This window comes from Acipenser ruthenus, chromosome 40 (genome assembly GCF_902713425.1).
Source record: "Acipenser ruthenus chromosome 40, fAciRut3.2 maternal haplotype, whole genome shotgun sequence".
In the NCBI taxonomy this organism is placed as follows: domain Eukaryota; kingdom Metazoa; phylum Chordata; class Actinopteri; order Acipenseriformes; family Acipenseridae; genus Acipenser; species Acipenser ruthenus.
Window position 1 is genome coordinate 10392080 of NC_081228.1, and position 26739 is coordinate 10418818.

Here is a 26739-nt window from a genome sequence, read left to right on the forward strand (position 1 = left end):
ACTCTGACATCACCCGTGTGTCTTTCCTTTATGCACTGCAATGAAAAAGAGAAATAAATGACAAGTGGGTAGCAATGTAAAACACAGACTATATTCTTGCAAAAACTGTTCAAGTAACGCTAAGCTTTCTCAAACAAAACCTGCAAAACTAATGCAATTACTAGTTAACATTTTTGTTTTATTTGGAATCAGCAATTATTTTAACCACGTTTTCTCCCCAATTTGGAATGCCCAATTACTTTAAAAGAGCCTGTCTGACCACTGCAACTTCCCCCCCCACTCCCCCCTGCAGTGACTCAGCTTGAAGAGACGAAGACAGACAAGTATGGCAAGCCGTTTTAACATTTAATCCTCAATTGCTGATATCAAGAATGGTATTATTGATATCACGAATGGCATTTCTGATATCAAGAATTGTGTTATTGATATCACGAATGGCATTTCTGATATCAAGAATTGTATTATTGATATCAAGAATGGCATTTTTGATATCAGTAATGTAATCGTGTTCTTGATGTCAAAAATAGAATTGTTTATTGGAAATACAATTGTTGATATCAAAATAAAAGGTACTATTTTTGATATACACAATTGTATTTCCGATATCAGCAATTCTAATTTTGATATCAACAATTCTATTTTTGATATCCTGAATTGTATTTCCAATATCAATAATTCTATTTTTGATATCAAAAAATAACATTGAGAATTGTTGATATCAAAAATAGAATTGCTGATATCAGCAATACATTACTGATATCACTATTAAAATTGCTGATATCAGCAATTGAGGATTAGATGTTAAAACGGCTTGCCATAGACAAGCGCACTCAAGCTTCAGTCCTCCGAAACAACAACGTGCTTCAAGCTGTCAAGTCGAGCTGCCTGCTTTCTTTCACACTGCAAGCCAGCTGTGAAGCCAATCGAGCAATCTAAGAAACCGCTGTCACTGTAATGACCTACTGCCCAGTTTGTAATGTACCTGGCGTAGGTAGGTTGTTTTTCCACGTCGCTCTCTGTCTGGAAATTATTATTATTATTATTATATAAATTGGTTTACTTATTGTACATATCGTTATTATAGTGTTTGTATACTGTGATATGTGGAGGGAAAGCTTTGTTTTTAGTCTTTATTTTTTATTATTGTTCTCGAATCTATTTAGAAAATAAAACCGTAACGCAAATAAATACCAATGTATATAGAAGACAATAATTATGTTTATTGGTAAATGTTCTCATGTAAAAATGGAAAATTACAATGAGAAAACATTTAAAAAGTATATTTATAAATCAACCGCTAGCGGTATGATGCGCGTGCAGTTCACATTTGAATGTGTGTGTGTTTGTGTGAATGAACACTGTATAAAGTAATAACCGTTATTCTTTATGGATGTATATATTGTTTTATATTATTATTTTTGTCTAGCAAATTAATTGTTTTCCTTTGATCCTTTGACGTATGTAGGTGTGGTATTGAAGGAGGGCCACTTAATTCATCATTTTCTTCTTTACTTTTGCCTTGAAACAGACAGGCCGTATGATACGGTAGACTCAATAAACAGCTGTTGGTGAATGACTAATCCAGGACTGATCCTTTTAAAAAAATAAAAATAAATTACACAAAGCAAAATAAGGCCAGCTACACTTGGTCAATTTGCCACCCCCTGGGACCTCCTAGCTTCAGCCGGCAATAGCATAGCCCCGGATTCGAACCAGCGATCTCCTATAGGGCGCATCCTGCACTCCAGCAGATTGCCTTTACTGGATATGCCACTTGGAAGTCTGCAATCAAGAGTTAAAGGTCAAACTAAACTTCCTGCGTTTTTGAGCCAGATGGCCTGCCGCAACATCTCTCTCCTTACCTGCCAGACAGTTGTAAATGCTTGTGGTTTTTGGCAGTGGTGTCAGTCTGATTTGATTCCCGTTGACGTCCTCCACTCGGAACCTCTCGAATGGCGGCACCAGCACCTCGTCTTCAGTTGGGAACATCGAATAACTTTGAATCGATGCGCCCTGGCATGTGCGCATGTGGAAAATTGTTCCGGATCCAAAATGCATGGCTTTTTGTAGGCTTCGTGAAGTGGAGGTGAACTGGCCGAAGCAGACAGTTTTACCCTTGCCCACGCTTGTGGGCTTGGAAACGCCCCTGTAGACATGATAACAGTTTTTAAATTTGGTTTTCAGCTTCTTCAGGGCATCGGTTATGTAAAAATGCAGCGCCTTGAACGGGAACGCCTTGTAATTCTTTCCGCCTCCGTTTCTGACCGCTGTGTTGAAGTCACTGTAAACGCCTGGCATTGTGTAAACGTAGATGGCAGTGGCTTGTTCTAGAGTCAGATATCCCAGAGATTTGGATTTCATTGCCGATTTTGCGTTGGACCAGGCGGAATTAAATTTTGGGTTCTGTTTCAGTTCTCTAGGCAGGTAAACCTTTTGAACTTTTTGTAACATTTCGTTTCTGCAGCCTTTATATTGATCATCCAGGGAATGTTTTGAGAAGTCCATCGGTATTGGAGAATTCTGAAAATAGGAAAAACAAAATGGCCGCCGTTCATGGACAGCAGATTTTGTGCAGTTTTGTGTAGATTTTGTGCAGTTGCATAAATCATGACGATGTGATCACAAAATATACTTGAAATCTCCCAACCTAAACAATTTTAAAACATTTCCAATTAAGCAAATTGTTTTAGTTCAATTTAAGGGCTGTGGCAATGTGCCCCGCCCCTGTGTGCATATTATGTGTTGTATGTTGCGTGCGTGTGTTAATGTTGGTGTATAGATTGGTACACGGGATATAAGCTGGTCTGTGTTTCACATGTGATTTAAAATTGTATAATAATATGTAAGCACGGGGATGCACAGAATTAATTCACGTGCTGGGATTCAAGTGAATAATTAATTAGTAATTGAATCCCAACACAACAGTATATATAGATGCACATTTCATTCAGTCAGGGTTGGGTGTTCGGTGAGTGGAGAACGGGATTGGAGAGGGAGGTAATTGTGAAAAGAAAGCGTAAATAGTTAAATCTGCTCACTGTGTTTTGTTTGTCTGTCTGTGCTCTGTTTAGTTCGTCTTGTTTGTCTTTTTATTTTGGCGTATAGTGCCGTGTCCTGTTTTGTGTTCCAACCTTTTATTTTCTGTTCTGTTTATTAAATGCTGAGCGAAAGCATTCGCTCAGCTTCACCAAACCACACATTTCTGTCTGTTTATTTCCTGCTTCTGGTCTGACGCCACCCACTCCGGCCGTCTTTGTGACAGGGCTCAATGAAGTAAACTCCTCGGTTTGAACAAAATCTAGCAGAGACACAGACAGACAGACAGACAGACAGACAGACAGACAGACAGACAGACGGGGGGAAGGGGGTCCCTAGGAAGGGAAATTACAAACTTACTTGTTTAGGGGCCACAAACCACTGAGGGGCCACAAACTGAGCGGCCAATAGGAGAAGGAAGCAGAATTTCAAGAGAGATGGAGCCATCTTCTTCACTGTCCTGTTAGTTTAGATACTCTTAGAAAAAACAAATGTATATATATATATATATACACTGCTGTGCAAGAGTCTTAGAAAATATTCAGGAGTTAAAATAGATATGGCAGTTGTCAGCATCAATAATTTACTCAAAGGCTCCACTAGTTTTTTCTACTATTATAACAACTTTGACGGTTAGTTTGGGTGAGAAGAAACCAAACCTGTCAACCCCCATCCATCCATCCATACATTATCTTTAACCGCTTCATCCTGTGATCACAACAACTCAAAGCAAACTACACATGAGCAGCAGCAGCTAACATGAAGTGCTGCAGAAACCGTCCAGCAAGGTTGAACAACACTGAAGAGAACATCCAGCTTCACTCTTTACACCCAGCACTATTCCCGTCTGCTTTGTTTTAGGCTCATCATTTAACATACAACTTCTTGGCAGTTTGTGCTATTTTCACATACAGTTTACCAATAGAAAGTTGTTTAAAAATCCTTTAAATTGATGTGAGGAACAGCAAGGATCAGATAAACGATGCAAAGAGTAGAAACATGCAAAGAAAGATGTCTAAGTTAACCTAATGTCTAAGACTTTTGCACAGCATTAAATTATCCATTTCTTAACATCTGGAAGAATTTCACTGTGATCAATCAGGTTGTGATTTTGTTAAATGAAATCATTTGGAGATCGTTTGAAACAAAAAAAGCTCTTTTTGTATGCGTTGTATTTGAATCGCAGCTAACTGTGCCTGCGTTTATTAGTTCATACACCGTCCTGCTGCCTGTTCAGGGAGTTTTCAGGTTTAACCCTGAATGCAGATCCAATTAAACTGGGTAAAACCCTAAAATCAGACCCCTGAATTACAACCAATAGAAACTTTGTAGGATGTCTCTGTGGAGTTTGGAATTGCACTTACCTGTCAATTGTAATGCAGTCCAGCAGCCTGTCTCTTCAAACACTCAAGGGGTGAGTTGAATTCCTCTTCAATCGACCCCACCCCGCCCCGTCCCGAATATGCAAAACTACAGACCCATCTCTTTGGTGTATTTCATTATCGGAGCTATAACATATGAGTAAAGAAAGAAACCTGCAGTTAATGCTTATTTGAATACTGATACAAAGTGTGTATGAATATTGAAGAGATTAGTAAATGGATGATTGTACGATTGCAGATGGCAAAATTGGTTTCAATTGCAGGTATTTTCTGTGAAACAGCTACAATGGGTTCTGAATCATCCCAATGTTACTTTGTTGTCAGTTTACAAATCGGAATGAAGAAATGGAAAGCAATCGCGACATTTTAATAACTGCAGCATTTTAAATAACAGTCCTTTTTTTAATAATTGGGTTAAAGAATAACTGAGTGTACTGCTGTGCAATAGGAGTTTTATTGAAACTGCTGTGCAATAGGGAGTCTCATTGAAGCTGCTGTGCAATAGGAGTTTTATTGAAACTGCTGTGCGACGGAGTCTCGTTGAAACGGCTGTGCAATAGGAGTCATATTCCCACCCCTGATGTGCATGAATGCCAGATCATGCTCTATAGTTAAAGCAATAACTCCACACAGACGCACAAGTGATTTTTGAATGATGCTCAAAAAGCTGTTTTATTGCAGAAAGAAAACGAAAGAAAGACCACATCAAAAGCCACGGAGAGAGAGAGAGACTCCATACAATGCTTTTTCTTTTTTTTTACATTTCATGTTCTGAACATTCAAACACAGACCCTCTATTTCTGAATGTAGCTTTGCTCTTATAAAAGCTGCCAAGTCTTTGACTTGAAAAAACAACAAAAAAAACAAGTCAATTTGTGTCTCTCCATCTGTTTGAAATGGTTTATACAGCGCACAGCAAATGTCCCACAATGAATGAATTTAGATTGAATATCTGTATTGCGCAGCCTGCGTTGGTCACATGACTCGTGTCACGTGACTGTAGACTCAACTCTGACATCACCCGTGTGTCTTTCCTTTATGCACTGCAATGAAAAAGAGAAATAAATGACAAGTGGGTAGCAATGTGAAACACAGACTATATTCATGCAAAAACTGTTCAAGTAACGCTAAGCTTTCTCAAACAAAACCTGCAAAACTAATGCAATTACTAGTTACCATTTTTGTTTTATTTGGAATCAGCAATTATTTTACCCCTGTTTTCTCCCCAATTTGGAATGCCCAATTGTTTTAAGACCGTGTCTCATCACTGCTGCTGCTGCTGCAACCCCCTGGCAGTGACTCGGGAGAGGTAAAGACAAGAGCCCTCAAGCTTTAGTCCTCCGAAACGTGCTTCAAGCTGTCAATCCACCCGCTTTCTTTCTTTCACACTGCAAGCCCCACACAGTGAAGCCAACCAGACCTATCACGCCTTCAGAGGACTAACGCAGATCCAGTGACAAGAAGAGAGCCAGCTCGCAGACAGACACCTGGTCGCAACAGGAGTCACTGGTGCGCCGCAGTGTAGAGACAGGGATTACCCAGCCGACTTCAGCACTCCCCATCTGGGCAATGCTTGGACAATTTTGCGTCGCCCCCTGGAAAGTCCCAGCCACAGCCGGCGATGGCATAGCCCGTATTCAAATCAGCGATTTCCAGGCTATAGCTCCTACACACACTGACACACACATATGCTCAACACAGCCAACTATCTCTCCTTACCTGCCAGACAGTTATAAATGCTTTTGGTTTTTGGCAGTGGTTTCAGGTTGATTTGATTCCCGTTGACGGCCACCACTTGGAACCTCTCGAATGGCGGCACCAGGACCTCTTCGTTTTTAATGAACCACGAATAATCATCGATCGATGTGCCTCGGCAGGTTTTCATATCAAACACAGTTTCCGTCCCGTAACCTGTTGCAACCTTTAGGCTTCGTGAAGTGGAGGTGAACTGGCCGAAGCGGATGATTTGACCCAAGCTCACTTTTGTGGGCTTGGAAACGCCCCTGTAGACATGATAACAGTTTTTAAATTTGGTTTTCAGCTTCTTCAGGGCATCGGTTATGTAAAAATGCAGCGCCTTGAACGGGAACGCCTTGTAATTCTTTCCGCCTCCGTTTCTGACCGCTGTGTTGAAGTCGGTGTAAATGTGTTTGGTGGAGTAAGCGAAGAGAGCCGTGGCTTGTTTTGGCGTCAGGCCTTTGAGAGGTTTGATTTTCATTGTCATATTAGCCATAGACCAAGCCTTTCTAAAGTTCTCGCTGTTTTTCAATTCTTTCTTCAGGTAAACATTTCACACTTTTTGGAACATTTGCTGTCTGCAACCTTTATATTCATCATCCAGGGATTGTTTTGCAAAGTCCCTCGGTATTGGAGAATTCCGGATATAATTCTGAAAATAGAAAAACAAAATGGCTGCCGTTCATGGAGAGCAGATTTTGTGCCGTTGCATAAATCATGACGATGTGATCAAATTGTTGATGTAAGCAAATTGTTTTAGTTCAATTAACGGCTCACTGAAGTAAACTCCTCAGTTGGAACAAAACCCAGCAGAGACACAGACAGACAGTCTGTTAGTTTAGATATTCTTAGGAAAAAACAAATATATACAGACGTGCTCAAATTTGTTGGTACCCTTACAGCTCATTGAAATAATGCTTCATTCCTCCTGAAAAGTGATGAAATTAAAAGCTATTTTTCATGTAAACTTGCATGCCTTTGGTATATCATAGAATAAAACAAAGAAGCTGTGAAAAGAGATGAATTATTGCTTATTCTACAAAGATATTCTAAAATGGCCTGGACACATTTGTTGGTACCCCTTAGAAAAGATAATAAATAACTGGATTATAGTGATATTTCAAACTAATTAGTTTCTTTAATTAGTATCACACATGTCTCCAATCTTGTAATCAGTCATTCAGCCTATTTAAATGGAGAAAAGTAGTCACTGTGCTGTTTGGTATCATTGTGTGCACCACACTGAACATGGACCAGAAAAAGCAAAGGAGAGAGTTGTCTGAGGAGATCAGAAAGAAAATAATAGACAAGCATGGTAAAGGTAAAGGCTACAAGACCATCTCCAAGCAGCTTGATGTTCCTGTGACAACAGTTGCAAATATTATTAAGAAGTTTAAGGTCCATGGAACTGTAGCCAACGTCCCTGGGCGCGGCCGCAAGAGGAAAATCAACCCCAGATTGAACAGAAGGATAGTGCGAATGGTAGAAAAAGAACCAAGGATAACTGCCAAAGAGATACAAGCTGAACTCCAAGGTGAAGGTACGTCAGTTTCTGATCGCACCATCCGTCGCTTTTTGAGCGAAAGTGGGCTCCATGGAAGAAGACCCAGGAGGACTCCACTTTTGAAAGAAAAACATAAAAAAGCCAGACTGGAATTTGCTAAAATGCATATTGACAAGCCACAATCCTTCTGGGAGAATGTCCTTTGGACAGATGAGTCAAAACTGGAGCTTTTTGGCAAGTCACATCAGCTCTATGTTCACAGACAGAAAAATGAAGCTTTCAAAGAAAAGAACACCATATCTACAGTGAAACATGGAGGAGGCTCGGTTATGTTTTGGGGCTGCTTTGCTGCGCCTGGCACAGGGTGCCTTGAATCTGTGCAGGGCACAATTAAATCTCAAGACTATCAAGGCATTCTGGAGCAAAACGTACTGCCCAGTGTCAGAAAGCTCTGTCTCAGTCGCAGGTCATGGGTCCTCCAACAGGATAATGACCCAAAACACACAGCTAAAAGCACCCAAGAATGGATAAGAACAAAACATTGGACTATTCTGAAGTGGCCTTCTATGAGTCCTGATCTGAATCCTATCGAACATCTATGGAAAGAGCTGAAACTTGCAGTCTGGAGAAGGCACCCATCAAACCTGAGACAGCTGGAGCAGTTTGCTCATGAATAGTGGGCCAAACTACCTGTTAACAGGTGCAGAAGTCTCATTGAGAGCTACAGAAAACGTTTGAGTGCAGTGATTGCCTCTAAAGGTTGTGCAACAAAATATTAGGTTAGCGGTCCCATCATTTTTGTCCATGCCATTTTCATTTGTTTTATTATTTACAATATTATGTTGAATAAAAAATCAAAAGCAAAGTCTGATTTCTATTAAATATGGAATAAACAATGGTGGATGCCAATTACTTTTGTCAGTTTCAAGTTATTTCAGAGAAAATTGTGCATTCTTTGTTTTTTGTGGAGGGGTACCAACAAATTTGAGCATGTCTGTATATATATATAAATATATATATATATATAAATATATATATATATATATATATATATATATATATATATATATATATATATATATATATATATATATATATATATATAAATATAAATTAGGGCTTCTAGTTTTGAGTTTAATTTTTGATAATCACACTGTGACGACATCCCTTTAAACATGTTTTCATATGTTAATCAAACTCTAATTACCAAAATAAATAGTTTCTTTTTATATACATCTTCATATACATCTTGATTGATTTAACAAACGACATTGTGCAGCATTGATCTCTCCTGATTCATTTCGTTCTGGCTTCAGTCTAATTATTGCCTAATTCAGCCTTGCAGCTTGTTGTTTTCTAGGCATCTTTAATCGTCAAATACCTTTGAATCAATTGAAAAGTCATTCAATCAATTCCTTTATTAAGGAGGCCTGGGTAAAACAAAACCAGGAGGGTCTGTCTGTGGCACTCCAGAGCCAGGGGGTGATTTGAATTCCTCTTCAATCGCCCCTGCCCTGCTCCTTCCTGAATATGCAAAACTACAGACCCATCTCTTTGGTGTATTTCATTATCGGAGCTATAACATAGGAGAAAATAAAGAAACCTGCAGTTAATGCTTATTTGAATACTAATACAAAGTGTGTATGAATATTGAAGAGATTAGTAAATGGATGATTGTACCATTGCCGATAGTAAAATTGGTTTCAATTGCAGGTATTTTCTGTGAAACAGCTCATTTTAATAACTGCAGCATTTTAAATAAAAGTCGTATTTTTTTATTTTTTTTTAATAATGTAAGAAGAATTGAGTGTACTGCAGTCTCATTGAAACTGCTGTGCGATAGGAGTCTCATTGAAACTGCTGTGCGATAGGAGTCTCATTGAAACTGCTGTGTAATGGGGAGTCTCATTGAAACTGCTGTGTAATAGGAGTATCATTGAAACTGCTATGTAATGGAGAGTCTCATTGAAACTGCTGTGTAATGGGGAGTCTCATTGAATGTTATGTAATGGGCAGACTCATTGAAGCTGCTGTGCAATAGGGAGTCTCATTGAAGCTGCTGTGCAATAGGAGTTTTATTGAAACTGCTGTGCGATGGGAGTATCATTGAAACTGCTATGTAATGGAGAGTCTCATTGAAACTGCTGTGCGATAGGAGTCTCAGTGAAACTGCTGTGCAATAGGGAGTCTCATTGAAGCTGCTGTGCAATAGGAGTTTTATTGAAACTGCTGTGCGATGGGAGTATCATTGAAACTGCTATGTAATGGAGAGTCTCATTGAAACTGCTGTGTAATGGGGAGTCTCACTGAAACTGCTGTGCGATAGGAGTCTCAGTGAAACTGCTGTGTAATGGGGAGTCTCATTGAAACTGCTGTGCAATAGGAGTTTTATTGAAACTGTTGTGCAATAGGGAGTCTCATTGAAGCTGCTGTGCAATAGGGAGTCTCGTTGAAACGGCTGTGCAATAGGAGTCAAATTCCCACCCGTGAAGTGCATGAATGCCAGATCATGCTCTATAGTTAAAGTAATAACTCCACACAGACGCACAAGTGATTTTTGAATGATGCTCAAAAAGCTGTTTTATTGCAGAAAGAAAACGAAAGAAAGACCACATCAAAAGCAACGGAGAGAGAGAGAGAGACTCCATACAATGCATTTTCTTTTTTTTTTACATTTCATGTTCTGAGCATTCAAACACGGACCCTCTATTTCTGAATGTAGCTTTGCTCTTATAAAAGCTGCCAAGTCTTTGACTTAAAGACTTGTGTCTCTCCATCTGTTTGAAATGGTTTATACAGCGCACAGCAAATGGCCCACAATGAATGAATTTAGATTGAATATCTGTATTGTTCAGCCTGCGTTGGTCACATGACTCGTGTCACATGACTGTAGACTCAACTCTGACATCACCCGTGTGTCTTTCCTTTATGCACTGCAATGAAAAAGAGAAATAAATGACAAGTGGGTAGCAATGTGAAACACAGACTATATTCATGCAAAAACTGTTCAAGTAACGCTAAGCTTTCTCAAACAAAACCTGCAAAACTAATGCAATTACTAGTTACCATTTTTGTTTTATTTGGAATCAGCAATTATTTTACCCCTGTTTTCTCCCCAATTTGGAATGCCCAATTGTTTTAAGACCGTGTCTCATCACTGCTGCTGCTGCTGCAACCCCCTGGCAGTGACTCGGGAGAGGTAAAGACAAGAGCCCTCAAGCTTTAGTCCTCCGAAACGTGCTTCAAGCTGTCAATCCACCCGCTTTCTTTCTTTCACACTGCAAGCCCCACACAGTGAAGCCAACCAGACCTATCACGCCTTCAGAGGACTAACGCAGATCCAGTGACAAGAAGAGAGCCAGCTCGCAGACAGACACCTGGTCGCAACAGGAGTCACTGGTGCGCCGCAGTGTAGAGACAGGGATTACCCAGCCGACTTCAGCACTCCCCATCTGGGCAATGCTTGGACAATTTTGCGTCGCCCCCTGGAAAGTCCCAGCCACAGCCGGCGATGGCATAGCCCGTATTCAAATCAGCGATTTCCAGGCTATAGCTCCTACACACACTGACACACACATATGCTCAACACAGCCAACTATCTCTCCTTACCTGCCAGACAGTTATAAATGCTTTTGGTTTTTGGCAGTGGTTTCAGGTTGATTTGATTCCCGTTGACGGCCACCACTTGGAACCTCTCGAATGGCGGCACCAGGACCTCTTCGTTTTTAATGAACCACGAATAATCATCGATCGATGTGCCTCGGCAGGTTTTCATATCAAACACAGTTTCCGTCCCGTAACCTGTTGCAACCTTTAGGCTTCGTGAAGTGGAGGTGAACTGGCCGAAGCGGATGATTTGACCCAAGCTCACTTTTGTGGGCTTGGAAACGCCCCTGTAGACATGATAACAGTTTTTAAATTTGGTTTTCAGCTTCTTCAGGGCATCGGTTATGTAAAAATGCAGCGCCTTGAACGGGAACGCCTTGTAATTCTTTCCGCCTCCGTTTCTGACCGCTGTGTTGAAGTCGGTGTAAATGTGTTTGGTGGAGTAAGCGAAGAGAGCCGTGGCTTGTTTTGGCGTCAGGCCTTTGAGAGGTTTGTTTTTCATTGCCATATTAGCCATAGACCAAGCCTTTCTAAAGTTCTCGCTGTTTTTCAATTCTTTCTTCAGGTAAACATTTCACACTTTTTGGAACATTTGCTGTCTGCAACCTTTATATTCATCATCCAGGGATTGTTTTGCAAAGTCCCTCGGTATTGGAGAATTCCGGATATAATTCTGAAAATAGAAAAACAAAATGGCTGCCGTTCATGGAGAGCAGATTTTGTGCCGTTGCATAAATCATGACGATGTGATCAAATTGTTGATGTAAGCAAATTGTTTTAGTTCAATTAACGGCTCACTGAAGTAAACTCCTCAGTTGGAACAAAACCCAGCAGAGACACAGACAGACAGTCTGTTAGTTTAGATATTCTTAGGAAAAAACAAATATATACAGACGTGCTCAAATTTGTTGGTACCCTTACAGCTCATTGAAATAATGCTTCATTCCTCCTGAAAAGTGATGAAATTAAAAGCTATTTTTCATGTAAACTTGCATGCCTTTGGTATATCATAGAATAAAACAAAGAAGCTGTGAAAAGAGATGAATTATTGCTTATTCTACAAAGATATTCTAAAATGGCCTGGACACATTTGTTGGTACCCCTTAGAAAAGATAATAAATAACTGGATTATAGTGATATTTCAAACTAATTAGTTTCTTTAATTAGTATCACACATGTCTCCAATCTTGTAATCAGTCATTCAGCCTATTTAAATGGAGAAAAGTAGTCACTGTGCTGTTTGGTATCATTGTGTGCACCACACTGAACATGGACCAGAGAAAGCAAAGGAGAGAGTTGTCTGAGGAGATCAGAAAGAAAATAATAGACAAGCATGGTAAAGGTAAAGGCTACAAGACCATCTCCAAGCAGCTTGATGTTCCTGTGACAACAGTTGCAAATATTATTAAGAAGTTTAAGGTCCATGGAACTGTAGCCAACCTCCCTGGGCGCGGCCGCAAGAGGAAAATCGACCCCAGATTGAACAGAAGGATAGTGCGAATGGTAGAAAAAGAACCAAGGATAACTGCCAAAGAGATACAAGCTGAACTCCAAGGTGAAGGTACGTCAGTTTCTGATCGCACCATCCGTCGCTTTTTGAGCGAAAGTGGGCTCCATGGAAGAAGACCCAGGAGGACTCCACTTTTGAAAGAAAAACATAAAAAAGCCAGACTGGAATTTGCTAAAATGCATATTGACAAGCCACAATCCTTCTGGGAGAATGTCCTTTGGACAGATGAGTCAAAACTGGAGCTTTTTGGCAAGTAAGATCAGCTCTATGTTCACAGACGACAAAATGAAGCTTTCAAAGAAAAGAACACCATACCTACAGTGAAACATGGAGGAGGCTCAGTTATGTTTTGGGGCTGCTTTGCTGCGCCTGGCACAGGGTGCCTTGAATCTGTGCAGGGCACAATTAAATCTCAAGACTATCAAGGCATTCTGGAGCAAAACGTACTGCCCAGTGTCAGAAAGCTCTGTCTCAGTCGCAGGTCATGGGTCCTCCAACAGGATAATGACCCAAAACACACAGCTAAAAGCACCCAAGAATGGATAAGAACAAAACATTGGACTATTCTGAAGTGGCCTTCTATGAGTCCTGATCTGAATCCTATCGAACATCTATGGAAAGAGCTGAAACTTGCAGTCTGGAGAAGGCACCCATCAAACCTGAGACAGCTGGAGCAGTTTGCTCAGGAAGAGTAGGCCAAACTACCTGTTAACAGGTGCAGAAGTCTCATTGAGAGCTACAGAAAACGTTTGAGTGCAGTGATTGCCTCTAAAGGTTGTGCAACAAAATATTAGGTTAGCGGTCCCATCATTTTTGTCCATGCCATTTTCATTTGTTTTCTTATTTACAATATTATGTTGAATAAAAAATCAAAAGCAAAGTCTGATTTCTATTAAATATGGAATGGATGCCAATTACTTTTGTCAGTTTCAAATTATTTCAGAGAAAATTGTGCATTCTTTGTTTTTTGTGGAGGGGTACCAACAAATTTGAGCACGTCTGTATATATATATATATATATATATATATATATATATATATATATATATATATATATATATATATATAAATAAATATAAATTAGGGCTTCTAGTTTTGAGTTTTTATTTTTGATAATCACCCTGTGACAACATCCCTTTAAACATGTTTTGATATGTTAATCAAACTCTAATTACCAAAATAAATAGTTTCTTTTTACCCTCATACAACTTGAGTTATTTAACACACGACATTGTGCAGCATTGATCTCTCCTGATTCATTTCGTTCTGGCTTCAGTCTAATTATTGCCTAATTCAGCCTTGCAGCTTGTTGTTTTCTAGGCATCTTTAATCGTCAAATACCTTTGAATCAATTGAAAAGTCATTCAATCAATTCCTTTATTAAGGGGGCCTGGGTAAAACAAAACCAGGAGGGTCTGTCTGTGGCACTCCAGAGCCAGGGGGTGATTTGAATTCCTCTTCAATCGCCCCTGCCCTGCCCCGTCCCGAATATGCAAAACTACAGACCCGTCTCTTTGGTGTATTTCATTATCGGAGCTATAACATAGGAGAAAATAAAGAAACCTGCAGTTAATGCTTATTTGAATACTAATACAAAGTGTGTATGAATATTGAAGAGATTAGTAAATGGATGATTGTACCATTGCCGATAGTAAAATTGGTTTCAATTGCAGGTATTTTCTGTGAAACAGCTCATTTTAATAACTGCAGCATTTTAAATAAAAGTCCTATTTTTTTATTTTTTTTTAATAATGTAAGAAGAATTGAGTGTACTGCAGTCTCATTGAAACTGCTGTGCGATAGGAGTCTCATTGAAACTGCTGTGTAATGGGGAGTCTCATTGAAACTGCTGTGTAATGGGGAGTCTCATTGAATGTTATGTAATGGGCAGACTCATTGAAGCTGCTGTGCAATAGGGAGTCTCATTGAAGCTGCTGTGCAATAGGAGTTTTATTGGAACTGCTGTGCGATGGGAGTATCATTGAAACTGCTATGTAATGGAGAGTCTCATTGAAACTGCTATGCAATAGGAGTCATATTCCCACCCGTGAAGTGCATGAATGCCAGATTATGCTCTACAGTTAAAGTAATAACTCCACACAGACGCACAAGTGATTTTTGAATGATGCTCAAAAAGCTGTTTTATTGCAGAAAGAAAACGAAAGAAAGACCACACCAAAAGCCACGGAGAGAGAGAGAGAGACTCCATACAATGCTTTTTCTTTTTTTTTTATACATTTCATGTTCTGAACATTCAAACACGGACCCTCTATTTCTGAATGTAGCTTTGCTCTAAAAGCTGCCAAGTCTTTGACTTAAAAAAACAACAAAAAAAACAAGTCAATTTGTGTCTCTCCATCTGTTTGAAATGGTTTATACAGCGCACAGCAAATGGCCCACAATGAATGAATTTAGATTGAATATCTGTATTGCGCAGCCTGCGTTGGTCACATGACTCGTGTCACATGACTGTAGACTCAACTCTGACATCACCCGTGTGTCTTTCCTTTATGCACTGCAATGAAAAAGAGAAATAAATGACAAGTGGGTAGCAATGTGAAACACAGACTATATTCATGCAAAAACTGTTCAAGTAACGCTAAGCTTTCTCAAACAAAACCTGCAAAACTAATGCAATTACTAGTTACCATTTTTGTTTTATTTGGAATCAGCAATTATTTTACCCCTGTTTCCTCCCCAATTTGGAATGCCCAATTGTTTTAAGACCGTGTCTCATCACTGCTGCTGCTGCTGCAACCCCCTGGCAGTGACTCGGGAGAGGCAAAGACAAGAGCCCTCAAGCTTTAGTCCTCCGAAACGTGCTTCAAGCTGTCAATCCACCCGCTTTCTTTCTTTCACCCTGCAAGCCCCACACAGTGAAGCCAACCAGACCTATCACGCCTTCAAAGGACTAACGCAGATCCAGTGACAAGAAGAGAGCCAGCTCGCAGACAGACACCTGGTCGCAACAGGAGTCACTGGTGCGCCGCAGTGTAGAGACAGGGATTACCCAGCCGACTTCAGCACTCCCCATCTGGGCAATGCTTGGACAATTTTGCGTCGCCCCCTGGAAAGTCCCAGCCACAGCCGGCGATGGCATAGCCCGTATTCAAATCAGCGATTTCCAGGCTATAGCTCCTACACACAATGACACACACATATGCTCAACACAGCCAACTATCTCTCCTTACCTGCCAGACAGTTATAAATGCTTTTGGATTTTGGCAGTGGTTTCAGGTTGATTTGATTCCCGTTGACGGCCACCACTTGGAACCTCTCGAATGGCGGCACCAGGACCTCTTTGTTTTTAATGAACCACGAATAATCGTCGATCGATGTGCCTCGGCAGGTTTTCATAACAAACACAGTTTCCGTCCCGTAACCTGTTGCAACCTTTAGGCTTCGTGAAGTGGAGGTGAACTGACCGAAGCGGATGATTTGACCCAAGCTCACTTTTGTGGGCTTGGAAACGCCCCTGTACACATGATAACAGTTTTTAAATTTGGTTTTCAGCTTCTTCAGGGCATCGGTTAAATAAAAATGCAGCGCCTTGAACGGGAACGCCTTGTAATTCTTTCCGCCTCCGTTTCTGACCGCTGTGTTGAAGTCGGTGTAAATGTGTTTGGTGGAGTAAGCGAAGAGAGCCGTGGCTTGTTCTGGCGTCAGGCCTTTGAGAGGTTTGTTTTTCATTGCAATTTTAGCCATAGACCAAGCCTTTCTAAAGTTCTCGCTGTTTTTCAATTCTTTCTTCAGGTAAACTTCTCGCACTTTTTGTAACATTTTGTCTCTGCAGCCTTCATATTGATCATCTAGGGACTGTTTTGCGAAGTCCATCACTATTGGAGAATTCTGAAAATAGAAAAACAAAATGGCCGCCACTCTTGGACAGTACATTTTGACCAGTGGAAAAAGTCATAATGATCACACAAAATCTCCTACTTGCATAAACAGACATGTTTTTTTTTTTTTTTTGAATCAGCAATTATTTCACCGCCAGCTTTCTGTCACACTGCAAGCCCCACACAGTGAAGCCAACCAGACCTGTTACGCTGTCGGAGGACTAACGCAGATCTGGTGTCAACAAGATCTTTTTAAACTTTAGCTCTTCAAGTTTAACTACTGAGTCCATGGACTGATCTCAGGGGGAAGTACTCCAGGATCAGGGTTGAGAACCACTGCTGTAGCATGTCTCTGCGGAGTTTGGAATGGCTCATCACAAAACATTTAACAACATCAATCGCTTGTGTGTACTAATGGTACTAATGCATCTCTTTATTGTTTAAACCACTTGAGAAGCGTGTCTTCTAATTCAGCGTACATCGAAGTGCGCACCTGTTTACAGGCAGGTGCACATACTGAAGAATCAATCACTGACTGGATTTTCTCCCGACTTTTCCATATCGTATTCACAGTGCTTTTTGACAACCCCAGTTTACTACATAATTGTGCCTGCTTTCGTCCCTTTTTGATTTCACTGATAATGTAGAGTTTATCCTTGAGTGAGATAGACACTCGTTTAGCTCTCGCCATGTTAATACAGTACATGAACTGTAATCAAGAGCAACGCTCAAACAGCAAGCACGTAATATCCGCCGCACAGACGTGCTGCGTGCCATCGTGGTGCGTGCGTAATAACAGCAAGCATGTACCATAAGAGTATGCAATAAACAAGCTTTTTAAAAAGGATTTAATACGATATTTATTTGGGCCCACGATACAGGTACATTATATCAGAGTGTACGTTATATACCAGGTATGTTGTAAACGAGTTTGACTATATATATATATATATATATATATTGTACTTGCTCTTAGTTAAACTGGCTCTTTATTTAGGACTGAAGACAGTTCCTGTTTGTACTGTATTGTGTTATTAAGCTATTCTTTTTTAATGTGGTGAATTGAACACTAAAGGGAAATTACAAACTTACCGGTTTAGGGGCCTGAGGGGACACACAGACAGACAGACAGACAGACAGACAGACAGACGGGGGGAAGGGGGTCCCTAGGAAGGGAAATTACAAACTTACTTGTTTAGGGGCCACAAACCACTGAGGGGCCACAAACTGAGCGGCCAATAGGAGAAGGAAGCAGAATTTCAAGAGAGATGGAGCCATCTTCTTCACTGTCCTGTTAGTTTAGATACTCTTAGGAACATGTATATAGTGACCATATGTATTGATTTTAGAAGAAAGAAAGAAAGAAAGACAAAGAAAGAAAAAGAAGGAAGGAAAGCAAGCAGGGCTGTCGCTCAATCAAAATATATGGGCTTTACTTGATTAACTGGTAGATTAATCAGTGCACAAAGGAAGAAAAGAGAAAGCAAGAATAACAGAAAGAAAGAGAAAACAGGCAAGGAATAAAAGAAAGAACTAAAAAAATAAAGAATGAATATATGTAGGGCTTGATGTTTTGAGTGTTTATTTTACATCTCTCTCTCCCTTTTAAACCTGTAATCAATAGTTGTTTTTAAGCCTTGAAATGATCAAATGCACTGTAAATGACTGCATGCTGTGAAATGCACTGTAAATGACTGCATGCTGTTAACCTCTGCTGCTTACATGTGATGGTGAACTGTTTTTAGTCCTTGAGCCCTTTATATATATATATATATATATATATATATATATATATATATATATATATATATATATATATATATATGATTCAATATGTTTCCTATTCATTTAGAGTGTGGAACCCTGTAATGCTAAAAATGAATTAAAAAATTAAAAAAATAATCAGCTACTTTAGTTGTATATGGACATCACAATAGTGATCAAAAATAAAAACAGAAAACTTCAAGCCCCGTATTTTGTAAGACTGTGTGGAGTAAACCCAACAACCCCCCCGCCTGCCTGCCTGCCTCCCTGCCTGCCTGCCTCCCTGCCTCCCTGCCTCCCTGCCTCCCTGCCTGCCACCCCTCCTGCCTGCCTGCCTGCCTGCCTGCCTCCCTGCCTCCCTGCCTCCCTGCCTGCCTCCCCGCCTGCCTGCCTGCCTGCCTGCCTGTCTGCCTCCCTGCCTCCCTGCCTGCATGCCTGCCTGCCTCCCTGCCTCCCTGCCTGCCTGCCTCCCTGCCTGCCTGCCTGCCTGCCTGCCTGCCTGTCTGCCTCCCTGCCTCCCCGCCTGCCTCCCCGCCTGCCTGCCTGCCTCCCCTCCTGCCTGCCTGCCTGCCTGCCTGCCTGTCTGCCTCCCTGCCTCCCCGCCTGCCTCCCCGCCTGCCTGCCTGCCTCCCCGCCTGCCTGCCTGCCTGCCTGCCTGCCTGTCTGCCTCCCTGCCTCCCTGCCTCCCTGCCTGCATGCCTGCCTGCCTCCCAGCCTGCCTGCCTGCCTCCCTGCCTCCCTGTCTGCCTGCCTGCCTCCCTGCCTGCCTGCCTGCCTGCCTGCATGCCTGCCTGCCTGCCTGCCTGCCTTCCCTCCTGCCCTGCAGGTTTATGTTTAAACCACTGAGCTGCTCTGAATTACTTCACTGAACTCATAATTTCTAATCTGAGTTTTTGAATTATTTTAAACACTTGGGAGAGATTTCAAGGTAAGTATAAAAAAAAATGTATGAGGAACTTAAATGATCCAACTTTTTATAAAGCAATGCCAGCGGTGCCCAGCCCTGGTCCTGGAGGGCCAGCGGTGCTCAGCCCTGGTCCTGGAGGGCCAGCGGTGCCCAGCCCTGGTCCTGGAGGGCCAGCGGTGCCCAGCCCTGGCTTTTCTTGTAACTGTGCCCTAAATTACTTAATTGATCCAATATAATTTGTAATAATTGGTCTAGTTAGTAATTTAGGGCACGGTTGGAACAAAAACCAGGAGGGACACCAGACCTCCAGTTCCAGGGCTGGCCACCACCAAGATACACAATAAAACAAACTCAAATTAAGCAAATTATTAGTTCAATGAAATAATTGAGAGCAGCTCGGTTGGAACAAAAAACAGCAAGGCAGGCAGGCAGGGGGAAGTACTCCAGGACCAGGGTTGAGAACCACTGCTGTAGCATGTCTCTGCGGAGTTTGGAATTGCACTTACCTGTCAATTGTAATGCAGTCCAGCAGACTCTTCAAACACTCAAGGGGTGAGTTGAGTTCCACTCAGATTATTTGCTCTTATACTTTATAATATAGACCCTCCTGAATATGCAAAACTACAGATCCCTCTCTTTGCGTGTGCGTGTGTGTGTTTCACTGTCCCAGGTAGAAGGTGTTTTAATACTAATGAAAGCCAGCCATTGTGTGGTGAACAAAGTGCAGGGGTGTTATATTGAAGGGGTTTACAATATGGAGCTTTTGCAAAAGAGCAAGTATCAGGAATCTTTATCTTTTAAAGTTCAATTTTGACATTTTTTGCACTTGGAAAGAAAGTCTCCACATAGCAATCATGGAGATTTTGTGTAGCATAAACCATAATAATGATGATTAAATGCTAAATACAGTGCCTTGCGAAAGTATTCGGCCCCCTTGAACTTTGCGACCTTTTGCCACATTTCAGGCTTCAAACATAAAGATATGAAACTGTCATTTTTTGTGAAGAATCAACAACAAGTGGAACACAATCATGAAGTGGGACGAAATTTATTGGATATTTCAAACTTTTTTAACAAATAAAAAACTGAAAAATTGGGCGTGCAAAATTATTCAGCCCCTTTACTTTCAGTGCAGCAAACTCTCTCCAGAAGTTCAGTGAGGATCTCTGAATGATCCAATGTTGACCTAAGTGACTAATGATGATAAATAGAATCCACCTGTGTGTAATCAAGTCTCCGTATAAATGCACCTGCACTGTGATAGTCTCAGAGGTCCGTTTAAAGCGCAGAGAGCATCATGAAGAACAAGGAACACACCAGGCAGGTCCGAGATACTGTTGTGGAGAAGTTTAAAGCCGGATTTGGATACAAAAAGATTTCCCAAGCTTTAAACATCCCAAGGAGCACTGTGCAAGCGATAATATTGAAATGGAAGGAGTATCAGACCACTGCAAATCTACCAAGACCTGGCCGTCCCTCTAAACTTTCAGCTCATACAAGGAGAAGACTGATCAGAGATGCAGCCAAGAGGCCCATGATCACTCTGGATGAACTGCAGAGATCTACAGCTGAGGTGGGAGACTCTGTCCATAGGACAACAATCAGTCGTATACTGCACAAATCTGGCCTTTATGGAAGAGTGGCAAGAAGAAAGCCATTTCTTAAAGATATCCATAAAAAGTGTCGTTTACAGTTTGCCACAAGCCACCTGGGAGACACACCAAACATGTGGAAGAAGGTGCTCTGGTCAGATGAAACCAAAATCGAACTTTTTGGCAACAATGCAAAACGTTATGTTTGGCGTAAAAGCAACACAGCTCATCACCCTGAACACACCATCCCCACTGTCAAACATGGTGGTGGCAGCATCATGGTTTGGGCCTGCTTTTCTTCAGCAGGGACAGGGAAGATGGTTAAAATTGATGGGAAGATGGATGGAGCCAAATACAGGACCATTCTGGAAGAAAACCTGATGGAGTCTGCAAAAGACCTGAGACTGGGACGGAGATTTGTCTTCCAACAAGACAATGATCCAAAACATAAAGCAAAATATACAATGGAATGGTTCACAAATAAACATATCCAGGTGTTAGAATGGCCAAGTCAAAGTCCAGACCTGAATCCAATCGAGAATCTGTGGAAAGAACTGAAAACTGCTGTTCACAAATGCTCTCCATCCAACCTCACTGAGCTCGAGCTGTTTTGCAAGGAGGAATGGGCAAAAATTTCAGTCTCTCGATGTGCAAAACTGATAGAGACATACCCCAAGCGACTTACAGCTGTAATCGCAGCAAAAGGTGGCGCTACAAAGTATTAACTTAAGGGGGCTGAATAATTTTGCACGCCCAATTTTTCAGTTTTTTATTTGTTAAAAAGTTTGAAATATCCAATAAATTTCGTTCCACTTCATGATTGTGTCCCACTTGTTGTTGATTCTTCACAAAAAATTACAGTTTCATATCTTTATGTTTGAAGCCTGAAATGTGGCAAAAGATCGCAAAGTTCAAGGGGGCCGAATACTTTCGCAAGGCACTGTAAATCCTATCTCCATACACAGACACCCAGAGAAAGAGATAGAGACGGGGATTCAAACCCAGGGCACTAGGGTTGTGAGGCAGGCAGGCAACAGCGCTAACTGCCTACGCACCATGCACTACTTATGAAAAAACATTGAATTGAGATCATAATAATAATACAGGGAGCTGGCGAGATCTGCAGCGTATTTGTTGGGTTTCTGTTTTTTGTTTTTTTTGTTTTAAACATATTATGAGCCAATTCGCTTTCTTTCTTTCTTTCTTTCTTTCTTTCTTTCTTTCTTACTTTCTTTCTTAATCAAACACGAATTACCAAATAATGTTTTTTTTTACCCTCATATATGAGCTGAGTTACAAACAGCATTGTGCAGCATTGCTCTCTGCTGATTCTAGTTGAACCTGCATTTCGTTCTGCCTGCAGTCTAATCACATTCGAATTCAGTTTGTTAACTTCCACTGCTCTTAGTTTCTAGTAGTAGCAGTGCTACTAGTTTGTTTTCTCTCTCTCTCATCCCCGCTAAATTAAAACAATGTTTCTCTTTATCCGGTACGCAACAGCAGCAGCAGTTAAAAGCTAAAGCGAGAGATGGAAAATAAACAGAGCAAACCACAGTATTTGCTATGGGAATGGGCCTTGTGGAGTTAACTTTGCATGTTATTGTTCATAGAGAAACGTGTCAGTAATAATAGTTTAAGAGTTTGTGTTAAAGCCTTTGTGGATACATATCGAAACGTATTACTCTGCTGTATACAATGTAAATTTGGCGATATTTGAATGGCAGTAAAGATCTGTGAACAAAAAGTGCAGGTCAATCAATCAATCTTTATTTAATATAGCACTGTGAAAGGGTGGCTTGAAGTGGTGACGTCAGACCAGAAACACAGACTCCAAACATTGAGGAATGGCGGGGCAAACTGAGACGCTAAGGCGTCCAGCGTTTTATTAAACAATACTCAAAAGATTTAAACAAACACAAAACAAAAGGGCACAAGGGCCAAACAAACAAGTAGTAAACAAATAGTATGCTGGTTGCGTGACCAGCACATGTAGCAATTGTTCCTTTCCTTTTCCTTTCCCTCCCCCTCCTCCCCCCCAAACTTACGTCTCATCTCTTACACCTTGAGCGCAGACAGCTACAGGCTTTTATATTCTGGCTGAGGGGTTAACTAGCTATTAATTAAATTACCTTATTACCCTCGGCCATAGTCTGCACGGGATTAATAAGGATGTGTGACTGTCAGCTCATTAAATAATCAGTAGCTGATCAGTCAAGCATCCTCACGAGGTTTTTAAAAATAAAAACAATAACCTGGCGGACGGCGTCTCGCTCGTCCGGCCAAACAATACATAATAATAATAATAATAATAATAATAATAATAATAATAATAATAATAATAAAGGACGGCTTTCGCCGTCACATTAACACATAAATCAAAACAATAGTAAACAAAGGGGCGGGACACTCCGCCACAAGCGCCCTTCACAATAAACTGTCACAGGGCGCTTCACAACAGAACAAAACAGCAATGGTTTGTTGAGCACAAAAAACAACAACAATAAATATAAAAATGCAAAACTATACAGATAAAATGCAGTACAATACAAGGTAATTACATTTAAAATATGAACGACAGATTATAAAAATATGTCTTCAATCGGGTTTTAAAAAACGCTACAGTTGGTGCCTCCCTTACAGAAACTGGCAGTTGATTCCATAGTTCGGGAGCCCTAAAGCCAAATGCTCTAGCTCCTGTGTTCATTTTAAAAATCGTAGGGACAGTAAGCCATCCTGCGTCCTGGGATCGCAGTGGTCGTATAGGTGTGTATGGGATTAAAATATCATTTAAATACGAGGGATGTAAACCATTTAATGCTTTGTATGTAATAAACACAGCCTTAAAATCAACCCTGAATTTTACAGGGAGCCAATGTAGGGCTGCCAGTACTAGGGTAATGTGATCATATCTCGTACTTCTTGTTAAGACCCTGGCAGCAGCGTTCTGCACAAGGTGCAGTCGAGATAAGATTGATCTGGGAATACCAGAGAACAGAGCATTGCAGTAATCTAGTCTGGATGTTATAGAAGCATGCATCAACCTCTATGCACCTTGCATGGAGAGAAAGTACCTTAGCTTAGCAATATTTCTTAAATGAAAAAAGGATTCTTTGGTTATCTTTCTAGATTTCCATTACACGAGAGTAGATGTTAAAACTTCATGCTGATTTGAACTCGGCTCTCGCCAAGGTAAGCACCAACTAAGACGTAGCTTTACAGTAAACTAATGTGATCCATATGTGTCTCCATCCATTTACGTTTCCTTCCATATGATGATGTAGCTATCCTTCTGTCTGGTGTTAATGGCTGAAGTGTAATGCTGGCTCCAGGGATCAGCTTATTTTGCCTCCCTGGCGCATCAGCACACACAACGGCTGCGATGCTGGCACCGGGGATCAACCAAAGTGCGGCCTCCCCAGCGCATCAGCATGACAACCGTCTGGATTGAGCTAAGTAGGGTACATCTCTGGGGTTTTCAAGTGGGCACCTTCCATCCTCAGTGTTTCGTCGACTAGCCCACGACACCTCAAGAGGGCTCGACGGTGATTCTGGCGTCTCAGCATCACCCCCTTCCGTCCCCCACTCACCCCAGCTTACTTACCTGTACATCAGCGTTTCTTTCTTTCTATTGTGCTTGAGATCCCCAGCCAGAATCTTTCCGTCTCAACCATAGCCAGTTGCTGCTCCTCTCTGCTGCTTCAGATAAGCTTCAGATAACTTCACTGTGCGACGCAACTCTTGGCCACTGAATCCGACGTCTCTGAGAAACCGGGTTGTAGAGTGTGCCACAAATCCTCGACAACCCACTTCCACTGGGTAAACCCGAACTCTCCATCCTCGCTGTTCCGCTTCAGTGGCTAGTTGAGCATACCGCAGTTTCTTCCTCTCATACGCCTCATCTACAGCATCCTCCCATGGCACTGTTAACTCTACCAGGTGAACAAGGCGTGCTGATCCAGACCACAAGACAATATCTGGTCGAAGGTTAGTGGTGGCAATCTCAGGTGGAAAAATAAGCCGTTGACCAACATCTGCCAGCATTTTCCAGTCTCTAGCAGCTTCCAGTTGTCCTGGGTGAGGATTGGTTTTAACACCTTTTCTTGGTGGTTGCTCTCTTGGGCAGAGGAATGTTGTCTTTTGTGTGTAATGTTTTGATGGAACAGGTGACAACTTATTGGTCATGTTACGCTTGTCTTCCAATGCTAAGGCTAAACATCGCAGCACCTGGTCATGGCGCCAAGTAAACCGTCCTTGGCTAAGAGCAACCTTACATCCTGTCAAAATGTGCCTTAATGTTGCAGGTGATGAACACAAAGGACATGAGGGATCCTCTCTTACCCAGAGGTTTAGGTTCTGTGGTGATGGGAGAACATCATATGTTGACCTGATGAGGAAACTGATCCTGCTCTGTTCCATTGACCATAGGTCTTGCCAGCCAATCTTGCGTTGTTCCACACTCTCCCATCTCATCCATTCTCCCTGCTTGGCCTGGGAAATGGCCTTTATACACCTCATCCTCTCCTCCTGCTTTTGCACCTCGTTGACTACCAGCTTCCTCCTTTGAGCTGGGGCTGCTGGTGCCATGTAGGAGGAGCTGAACTGAGACCAAGACCCCCTCTTCCATGCTGAACTTGCCCCATGATATCACCAATTCGAAGGGCAGCCTTTGCATCTTCCACAGCTTTCTTTGCCGCCCATTTTCTTCCAGTTTTCAACACAGGTGCTGCCTCCCTTACGCATTTATCGCGTGACTCTACTAATGTCATTTCCAGTCTGACCTTGGCGCACTTAAACTCCTCGGTTAGAGCAGAGACTGGTAGCTGCAGTATTCCTTTACCATAAAGTCCCACTCTGCTGAGGCAGCGTGGAACTCCCAACCATTTCCTGATGTATGAACTGATTAAAGCTTCCAGCTTCTCTACTGTTGTCAAAGAAACCTCGTACACAGTCAGTGGCCACAGCAACCTTGGTAGTAGACCAAACTGAAAGCACCAGAGTTTTAGTTTACCTGGTAGAGCGCAGCTGTCTATGCTCTTCAACCCTTCCACTGCTTGTTGTCTAACTTCTCCCACACGAACTGTGTCCTTTAGATCCCCGTCGTACCAACTCCCAAGACTCTTCACTGGCTTCTCAGACACTGTTGGTATTGCCTCACCATTAATAAAAAATGTTTTATCTACTACTTTGCCTTTAATTATAGAAATGCTCCTTGATTTAGTGGTCTTGAATTGCATTCGTGCCCATTCAATGTTATTGGTTAATTTGCCCAATAATCGATTAGTGCATGCTACTGTTGTAGTCATGGTTGTCATGACATCCATGTATGCTCGAATTGGTGGTAGTCGCATTCCAGAAGCCAAGCGCTCTCCTCCTACTACCCATTTGGATGCCCTAATGATTACTTCCATTGCCATGGTAAAAGCCAGTGGAGAAATGGTGCATCCTGCCATTATTCCAACCTCTAGGCATTGCCATGTAGTGCTGAATTCTGAAGTTGAAAAACTGAATTGCAAATCTCCAAAATAGGCTTTCACTAAATTTGTTATTGTCATCGGTACACTGAAAAAATCAAATGCTGCCCAAAGTAGTTCATGTGGCACTGAACCATATGCATTAGCCAAATCCAGGAATGTCACATGGAGCTCCTTCCTCTCCTTTTAGCTGATTGAATTTGTTGCCAGATCACATTGATGTGTTCTAAGCAACCTGGGAAACCTGGAATGCCCGCTTTTTGTATTGAAGTGTAAATGAAGCAGTTCTTTAATAGGTAAACTGACAATCTCTGAGCAATAATGCTGAAGAAAATCTTGCCTTCTACGTTTAATAGGGAAATGGGACGAAACTGACTGATGCTTGTAGAAT

The 26739-nt window shown here is 41.5% G+C and overlaps 1 protein-coding gene and 1 long non-coding RNA gene across 2 annotated transcripts; both read right to left on the reverse strand.

Moving 5' to 3' along the window:
* Positions 1-2132: 2132 nt before the first annotated feature.
* LOC131708113 (uncharacterized) lies at positions 2133-4436 on the reverse strand. Its single transcript, XR_009311261.1, has 3 exons — positions 4401-4436; positions 3397-3513; positions 2133-2520 (listed from the first exon to the last, which is right to left on the reverse strand). It is a non-coding gene; the product is annotated as an uncharacterized LOC131708113 (long non-coding RNA).
* Positions 4437-15952: 11516 nt separating this feature from the next.
* Positions 15953-16609, reverse strand: LOC131708053 (NAD(P)(+)--arginine ADP-ribosyltransferase 2-like). Its single transcript, XM_059009969.1, has one exon. It carries the CDS (start codon positions 16607-16609, stop codon positions 15953-15955), a length of 657 nt encoding a protein of 218 aa, XP_058865952.1.
* Positions 16610-26739: the final 10130 nt, after the last annotated feature.

Excerpts from the sequence above, each read along its gene's own strand:
- LOC131708053 (XM_059009969.1), bottom strand. The coding sequence starts at position 16,609 with ATGGACTTCGCAAAACAGTCCCTAGATGATCAATATGAAGGCTGCAGA.